Source organism: Tupaia chinensis, unplaced genomic scaffold, assembly GCF_000334495.1.
Source record: "Tupaia chinensis unplaced genomic scaffold, TupChi_1.0 Scaffold000214_1, whole genome shotgun sequence".
In the NCBI taxonomy this organism is placed as follows: Eukaryota; Metazoa; Chordata; class Mammalia; order Scandentia; family Tupaiidae; genus Tupaia; species Tupaia belangeri.
Window position 1 is genome coordinate 1,885,338 of NW_006159689.1, and position 9,151 is coordinate 1,894,488.

Sequence of the window (9,151 nt, forward strand, 5' to 3'; positions counted from 1 at the left end):
GAGGCGGAGGCCCGGCGGGTTAGGTGACGGGCCTGAGCCCACACGGCCAGTGAGCAAGCAGTGACTCAGGGCCAGGCCGCGGCAGCCCCTACCCCGTGTGCCCGGATTACGCAGAGCTCCCAGTGCCAGCTGACCGCACGGCCCGCCATGGGCCGGTCCCACTGGCACTCAGGTTGTAGGGCCTGGAGTTGGGGGCACCCTGGGAGGGCCCCGAGGTGGAGGAGGCCGGGCAAGCTGCTGGTCCTCTTTCAGTTCCGGACCTTCGACCCCTGCAAGCAGCTGTGGTGCAGCCACCCTGACAACCCCTACTTCTGCAAGACCAAGAAGGGCCCCCCCCTGGACGGGACCATGTGTGCGCCCGGCAAGGTGAGTCAGGACAGGGGCCCTCTGAGGGCCGCTGGGCAGAGGGCGGGCACCAGGAGCACGCAGGTCACGGGACTGGCCCAGGACACGGCAGGAGGGTACTGAGGGCCTCCTCGGGCACCCCTTCTTCCCCCTTTCTAAGGGGCCATCCAGAAAGTCATGACATATTTTTCTATGCAAATAATGCATCGTGACTTTCCTGACAACCCAGTAATTATTCCCCCCACCTTGCCACCCAGAGCACCCCGACCGTGTGCTCCTGACGCCAGAGCACACCCGACATCTCGCAGAGCCTCGAGCCCCTGCGTTCGGGCAGCCCTCAGCCTTTTCTAACAACTCGCGCTCACGAGAACAACCCCTTTTCAGAATGAGAGCAACAACTCACCAGGTCTCAAGAGACATCATTAACCTATTCATAAGAATGCTGCATCCGGGCTCCAGCAGTTAGCGTAATGGCTGTGTTGCTGGACTCCAGTGTAGTCGACCGCAGTTCAAGTCCCGGACCTGGTGGCTTAAACTCACGCCGGACGCATGTGCATGCATGCCCAAGATCCCAAGAGGAGAATGGAGGAGAAGGAATTGAGGCATGGCCATTCCCCCCGGGGAGTGATTTCTCACTTTCTACTGCCCTCCTCTGTCTGTCTGGCAAGCCGCACGTGCCCTATAGCAAAAACCTTTCAAAAAAAAAAATTTTGCTTCCATAACCCAGCCATCTCCCACGAGGTCCTGTCTCTTAAACTTGATTACACTAAGGACCAGGTTTTTTTTAAAAAAATGGAGATAAGCAGATGGTATAATGGTTACGTCACTGCACTCCCATACAGTCGACCACGGTTTGAGTCCTGGACCCAGCAACTTAAAACTCACGCTGGGCACATGTGTGTGTGTGTATGCCCAAGATCCCGAGAGGAGAATGGAGAAGGGATTGTGGTATGGCCATGCCCCCAGGGGGTGATTTCTCACTTTCTGTCTCTCTGTCCCTCTCTATCTGGCCAGCACACGCCCTATAGCAAAAACCTCTCAAAAGAACGAACCCATACAGTGCTGTGGTTTGGATGTCGTGTCCCCTCCAAAATTCACATTGGAACGTAATCCCGAGTGAACGGTGCTAAGAAGTGGGGCCTTTGGGAGGTGATTAGGCTATTAAATTCAGTGCGATTAATGACCCTGTGGAGGGCTGGGGAGAAGGCCTTTGCCCTTCTGTCACTCCGCTCTGTGAGGACACATGTTCGTTCCTGCTGGAGAACAGTGACGAGGCGTCATCTGGAAGCAGAAAGAGCCAGCCCTCAGCAGACACTGGGCGTGCTCGTGCCGTGGCCTCCCGCCTCAGAGCTCGAGGACGGGGCTGTTCATCATTCATCACGTGCCCCGCGGTGCCCTGCTGCAGTGGCATCGGGGCCACATTCCGCCTGTCACCAGCCAGCGTGATGCCGGCGCGGGCGTTCACAGACCTTGACCAGATCGAGAACGCTCTCCTTCTCCTATTCTGGGGAGTGTTTTTCACAAAAGTGTGTTGTCTTTTGCCAGATGGCTCTTTCAAGTGTTGTGCGGGTCGTACAGCTTGACCTCTTCTCGGCTAATGCTCACGGGTTTTCGGATGTTCAACTCCGCGTCTCTGTGGATTCCACTTGGCCGTGGTGCATGACTGTTTTAGCACGCCCTGAGTTCAGTTTCTTGGTAGTTTGCTAAGGATTTTTACATCTATGTTCATAAGAGACATTTCTCTCTTCTGGGCAAGTTTTGTTTTCCTGTGATGTCTCTGTCTGATTTCGGTGTAAAGGTAATGTAGCCTCAAGGAATGAATTCAGAATTTTGATGAGTCATTTTTCTCTCGTTGCTTTTAATACTTTGTCTGTTGTCAACATTTTGACTATGATGTGTCTGAGTATGGATCTCTTTGCTTGGAGTTTATTGAACTTCTTGGATGTGAAGATAAATGTTTTTCATCAAATTTGGAAGTTTTCGGCTGTTACTTTTAGACTGCTATTCCACTCCTTTCTCTGGGTCCTCTCCTTCTGGGACTTCCACTATGCGTATGTCAGTGTGCTTAATGTGTGTGGGCACACACGTGGCATTTATCCTAGGGCCGTGGTGTGGAGAGGCTCGGCTGAGGGGACAGAGGGGCCGGACACAGAGCTGAAGAAAGCAGGCGGCCAGGACAGTGGGCGAGTGGGTGCAGGCTGGGAGGGCAGCCCCTCGCTGTGCCCTCATGGCCCTGGCGAGGTGGCCCCTGTCTTCCCAGTGGGCTCCGAGTGCCTGGGTGAGTGGGGGCAGCCCCACCCATGGCTCCAAGGCCAGGCCTAGGCCAGTCACAGTGAACACGAGACAAAGGCATCCCTGGGCAGCCCTGGCGTGGGCAGTGGGTCAGGGAGCAGGTCTCTGTCTTGCAGCACTGCTTTAAAGGACACTGCATCTGGCTGACCCCGGACATCCTCAAACGGGACGGCAACTGGGGCGCCTGGAGTCCGTTCGGCTCCTGCTCACGCACCTGCGGTACAGGCGTGAAGTTCAGGACCCGCCAGTGCGACAACCCACGGTGAGCTGGCCTCAGCGCTTCTGCAGCCCTCACGAGCCAGCCGTATGCCTGCATCTGGGGTGGTCTCTGCTCACCCCAGCTGGGGGGACGCTCAGGTTCATCTGGCCCCCTCGGCCCACGACCTGCTCTCATCGATGCTTTTCGGTCAGGGGCATGGAGGGGAGAATGTGGGACAGATAAGGAACAGGGACGGGCTGGTCTCAGCCCACACGCTGGGAGCCCAGCAGGGGCTGCCTGACAAGCAGCTGCTGCAGTCAGGTGGGAGGCTGCCCCTGGGAGGGATGTTCCTGGGACCGCCCCATGCCAGCTGTGACCCCACCTCCACCACACACCCCTTCCCCTCCATGCAAGCCCTGTGCTGCTGCCCAGTCCCTGTCATGGTCCCACACACGTCTCCAGGTCTGTCCTGATCCATGCCCCTCCTCCAGCCTAAACCCCTGGCCTCTGCCTCGCCCAGTGTGGCAGCGAGAGGGGGAGGGGCCGTGGCCCAGGGACAGCGATGGGACCAGGCCCGGAGCAGGGAGAGCCCTCCACAGCATCAGTGCCCTTCGGCTCCCCCCCACCCAGGAGGCCTTACCCTGCAGGACACAAGAGGCTTTTGCCTTTCTGTTTTTATCATGTCCAGTATCTTAAATAATTTGATTTACCTGAAAATATCGGAAATCTGGAATTTCACATAGAAATGAAACAGATGCCCAGTTTCCAAATTGGGCCCTATAAACGCAGAGCAGACCGGGTCCGGGCTGGCGAGTGAGCTCTGGGCACTCGGAGCAGCCGAGCCGGGGTCTGCAGTCGTCCGCTCTCCACATTCGGCTGCTGTGCTCTCTCTGGCCAGGCCCTGAGCTGGCCACGTGGGAGCCAGAGGCGTCAGCTGTCCCAGGTCCTGGGAGAGAGGCCAAGTCCATTCTGACAGGCAGGGGTTTGGGAGGGTGGCATGGTCTGGGGCCCAGCAGTGGGGCACCCCCACCTCAGAGCTGTGCTCCTCCTGCTGGGGACTCAGCCTGCCACCCCGGCCAGGAGCAGCCCCCCTCAGTGCCCTCGGGCTCTTACACTTGCCCCAGGAAGAGACTGCGGAGCTGGGGAGAGGGCACAGGGGAGCTGGGTGGGTTGGTGGGCTGATCTCTTGGAGCTGGAGCAACCAGAGACCGGGCGCCCCGGGCCGGGCTCCGCTGAGCAGTCTGCCCAGGTCCCACTGGCTTGGCCGCTGCGGTGTGGCCCAGTGTGAGTCCTGCTCGCAGGCAGATGCAGCCCGGTGGGGAAGGTAGACCTCACCCTCCGCAGCTCCCTGAGGGCTGGCCCTTCGGGTGGCACCGAGTGGCAAGGCCTTTGCTTTCTCCCCAGCCCGGCCAATGGGGGCCGCACCTGCTCGGGCCTGGCCTACGACTTCCAGCTCTGCAACCCTCAGGACTGCCCCGACGCCCTGGCCGACTTCCGCGAGGAGCAGTGCCGGCAGTGGGACCTGTACTTCGAGCACGGTGATGCCCAGCACCACTGGCTGCCCCACGAGCACCGCGATGGTGAGCCTGCCGGGAGGGCAGCCGAGGGCCGGGCACGGGCCAGGGGCCCCCGTCCTGGGGAAGGCTGTGGCCTAGCCCAGCCCCGGCCAGCGTTCCTGAGTAGGGGCTCGGGGCTCCTGGCAGGCTGTGATCCCAAGAGTCAGAAAACCAGGCGTGGGTGTGCGGGGAGACCGCAGGGCTGGAGGCGCCCGCCATTGCCATCTGGTGGACGAGGCCGGAGTTGCACGGCTAGGTCAGGTCAGGTGGAACTGGGGGTTCACCCCAAAGGGATCAGGTGACCTCTGACCTCTGTTGGTATAGCCGCTCAGAACAGTGTCAGAAAGCGTGATGCTCACTGGTCTAGGCATCTGCTGGGTCACGGAAGCGAGGAGTCTGGTAGCTTCAGGCACGAGAGTGCCTGGGTCCCTGCATTTGGCCCTCCCCTCCCCTGCTGGCTTCTAAACACTCGGCTCTATCCCTCCCCGGCTCTGGGCAGGGGGAGCTGGGTGTCGACGCTCCGGGGGGCTGCACTGGGGAGCCCCTGCCACATGCCTGCCACATGCCCCCCGCGTGCCAGTGCCAGGCTGAGGGACAACGGAGCAGTCAGGGTCCCCCTCGTCGCTTCTGAGAAAACCCTGCGAGGAGAAGGTGCAGGGGGCCTGGGACTACGGAGGGCAGGCCGGGGTCGGAGGTCGCCAGGAGGGCTCTGAGGGTGCACACGTGCACGCAGGACGCGCCTCTGCACAGGGCAGGCCCTGGAGACGCGAGGCCTGCTGGCTCAGAGGACAGGGAGAGAAAGGAGGTGGCCATCCTGGTCCCGTGGCCTCTCTCTGTCCTGGAGGGCAGGCCACATTGGGGCAGGTGAGCCCTAGGCCCTCACAGGGTGACCTCCCGTGAGCACCTGGAAAAGCTGTCCACATGAGAGGGTAGCCATACTCCTCTGACGCCCGCCCCTGTCTTCCAGCCAAGGAGCGGTGCCACCTCCACTGCAGGTCCCGGGAGACCGGGGAGGTGGTGTCCATGAAGAGGATGGTGCACGACGGGACGCGCTGCTCCTACAAGGACGCCTTCAGCCTCTGCGTGCGCGGGGACTGCAGGGTGAGTGTCACGGGGTCCCGCAGGCACAGCGTGACCTGGGTACGGCCGCCACTGCTTGGGGGTCCTGGGAGGAGGCAGTGAGAGTAGGTGTGCAGTGCTGGAGACCGTGGGGGCCGGGCCAGGCTCCCAGCAGAGGCTGCCCTGCCCCTCTCTGGCCGGGGTCTCCCCTGCACACTTGGAGGCTCCACCTCAGGCCTGATCTACAGAGCAAGGAGGTGGCCCGGCGCTTGGAACCTCACACTCCCTCCCGACCCCTACGGGTGACCTCGGGAAGCCTGTGGGTCCTCGCAGCCCTCGGGGGAGACGCTTACTGTCGGGTCGGATGGCCACCAGGGTCGCACTGGCTGGGCGCTTAGAGAAACGCGTGGCGTGTCTTCATATTTTCCTTCAGTTACATCCTTGGCCTGTCTTTGGCTGTCAGAAGAAACAGCCATGGCGACCTTGGCATGTGAGGGACAGGAGCACAGGCTCGCCTCGACTCCCTGGACACGGCCGGGTGCCTCTGCGAGGGCTGGTGTGGACAGGGCCAAGTTAGCCTCTGCGAGGGCTGGTGTGGACGGGGCCAAGTTAGCCTCTGCGAGGGCTGGTGTAGACGGGGCCAAGTTAGCCTCTGTGAGAACTGGTGTGGACGGGGCCAAGTTAGCCTCTGTGAGAACTGGTGTAGACGAGGCCAAGTTAGCCTCTGCGAGGGCTGGTGTAGACAGGGCCAAGTTAGCCTCTGCGAGGGCTGGTGTGGACGAGACCAAGTTAGCCTCTGCGAGAGCTGGTGTGGACGGGGTCAAGTGTAGATGCCGTAGGCTGGCTGTCATGCTAGCTTCTGGAGAACGGCAGTGTCCCCCAGCACCCCCGGGCAGAGAGCTGACCCTGCTCTGGGCACACCCTTGGGACTGGGGCGGCCAGGAGCTGGGTGCCAGGCAGCTGGGAGCTGGGTCAGATGGACCAGGTAGTGGAGCTCAGACAAGGCTGGGTCAGCTTAAGCCCGGTGGGGAGGCCCAGCCACATGGCCAGGTACTCAGCCACGTGGCACTGTCTCCTTGGTGCCCTGGGCACTTTATTACCGAGGTGCCCGTGGCCATCGAGGAGCTGATGCCGTTGAAAGGAGGACATCTTAAATTTCCCAAGAGACGAGCACTGGAGACCGTGCTGGGCCACGTGAGGTGGCTGTGGAACCTCGTGGCCAAGCAGGAGTCAGGGCCCCAGAATGATAGGGCCCAGCGGGGGACAGAGGGACTGGCCAGTGTGGGGACTTCCGGTGGGCTCTGGGCCTAGGGTGGTTTCCAGTGGCCTGGCACCTGGCCCTGGCATGAATTAGGGCTGGGAATGCCGGCTCTGTGTAAGTTAGCCAAAGGGACTGGCTGGAGCGCCCGCTGGGCCTGGTCATTTGGCAAAGGCCATCCCAGCTGAGCCCTGGCTGCCTCTAAGAATGGGCCTGCCTCAGGGAGGATAGTCTCCCCCCACCGGACAGGATGTTTATGAAGTCAAAACTCCACACGATACAGAGAAAATTAACAAGAGACAAAAATGTAACTGCTGCAGGCAGGAAGGGTGGGGACATCAGCAGAAGTGGCTGGGACGGCTGTGACGGTGGTGACAACCGGAAGGCAGGACAGGGGACGGCCGCTCAGGACGGCACTCCGGACGCTGGTCGCTGGTCGCTCAGGACTGGATGAACTGGCTCACCAACCAGTGGTGATTCCAAGTGTGTAAGAGCTCGCTGCTGGATTCTGATTAGAATGCACACACACTGGGGCCAGCAGGGCGTGGTGTTTAAGGCGGGACTCCCACATGGCCACCTGAGGTTTGAGCCACCAGGCTTAAAACTCACGCCGGGCACGTGTGCGAGCATGCCCAAGATCCTGGGAGGAGAGTGGAGGAGAAGGGATTGCAGCGTGGCCATCCCCCCTGGGGGGTGATTTCTCACTTTCCCTCTCTCTGTCTCTGTCTCTCTGTCTCTCTCTGGCAAGCGCAAACATATCTGATGGTATTACAAAAGATAGAAAGCAAAGGGGACAGAGAGGAGCGATGGAAGGCAGGGAGTGGGACACGGCGTGGCAGTGGCAGTGTCACAGTGCTTGTGGATGCCCACCCCGTCTCTAGAAGACCCAGTGCCAGGAAATCGCAGTGTCCCGGCGCACGCTGCCCGTCAGAGAAGGTCAGCGCAGTGACTCAGAAAGGGAGGGTTAGGAGAGCAGGGACATGTCCGCGCCCAGACGCCGATGCCCAGGGCCACGTGCACATGGACAGGGAGGAGAGCCAGTGCGGGGGCCCGGGAGGTCAGGCCGACGGTGGGGCAGCCCGCTACCTTGACGGAGCAGGACGTCGCCTACGGGCCGTGTGAGAGGAGGGCGGAGACGCGGGAGAGTGACCCGGGCCGTACTCCCCACCAGGATCGCCTGAGAGTGGGAGGAAGGCCAGGGCCCGGGGCAGCGGCGTGCCCTCGCCGGCCGGTCACCCCACCTCGGCTAGAGCGCGTGAACTCCAAGCTGCCAGCCTCCTCTGGGGTGGCCGATGGCCGGCAGCAGCCAGGCAAAGCCCGGCGGGGTGGGCACGTGCCCTCCCTGTCTTGAGCCATCTTGGTCCCTGTTAGCTCCTGTAGGGTCTAATAGCGGGTCCGGGCAGCAGAGGGTCCTGGGCATCACTGGCCTTTCCACGGGGCTATGGTCAGCATCGCCTCACCTTCATGTGGACACAGGCTCCCCAACATTGACCGGCCCCTCCTGCACTCAGGCCATCTAGGTCAGAGGCCCACGGGTGCCCAGGGTGCTGGCCCGGCCGAGGGTCACGTGCTGAGAGGGGCCCGGAGCTCCAAGCATCGCCACGGCGGACCCGCTGGGCCAGGCAGGACCTGGTGACTTGGATTACTAGAAGCCTCGGTCTGCGTCTTCGAAGTCAGCAGGCGTGGCGAGAGGCCCCGCGATACCGCGAGGTTGAGTTACCCCGTATTCCCTTTGCTCCACTCCTACACGGGCTCTTGGTTCACAGAAACTGCGTGTGCTGAAAACAAAGCACGCGTGGGTTTCACATTTTTTCACAAAGTAGGCTCCCTCTTCGATGCCGATTTTTATGAACTGTGTGAAGTCCCCTCCTATGACACAGAAACGGCTCAGAGCAGCAGTCTGGCTTCATCTCCCCTCGGCCCGAGACCGCCCCCTTCCCACCCAGTGTGCCCCGTGTCGGGCTATGAGCACTCCCACTGGCCTGGGAAGAGCATGTGACTTGGTGGGGCCCGCCAGAGTGGCCACCCACGGGCAGGTGCTGTCACAGGGCTGCTCCACGGCCATCGCCCCAGCCTGCAGGGCTCCTCAAAAGCCTTCCCTGTCCCCATATGCCTAGAAGCCCCTACCCCTCACTCCTGGCTCCTCTGTGGAGCAGCTGCAGGAGGCTGGGGCAGTGGCTCACCCAGGTTAGAGGCAGACCGGAGAGCAGAGAGTGCTGGCCTTGCCTGAAGAAGGCCTCGCACCTCCACCCCTCCACCCCTCCCCTGCCCTTCCCGCTTTCCCCTCCTTCCGCATCTCCCCCCGACTCCAGAGTACTACTCTGCGGCAGGCAGTGTACGGTGGCCATGCCAGGACAGTCTGGGGACTGTGGCCCTCTTGACCTGGGCAGAGCAGCCCTCTGCAAGGGCGCGTCTCTGTGTGAGCGGAGGGAGGCACAAAGC

At 61.5% G+C, this 9,151-nt stretch overlaps 1 protein-coding gene across 1 annotated transcript in view; it reads left to right on the forward strand.

Moving 5' to 3' along the window:
* Positions 1–9,151, forward strand: part of ADAMTS2 (ADAM metallopeptidase with thrombospondin type 1 motif 2) — a 207,496-nt gene that overhangs the window by 177,959 nt on the left and 20,386 nt on the right. The window contains 3 exon segments of the mRNA XM_027771447.1: positions 2,754–2,899; positions 4,241–4,416; positions 5,360–5,493. Coding sequence (XP_027627248.1) covers positions 2,754–2,899; positions 4,241–4,416; positions 5,360–5,493 — 456 coding nt within the window.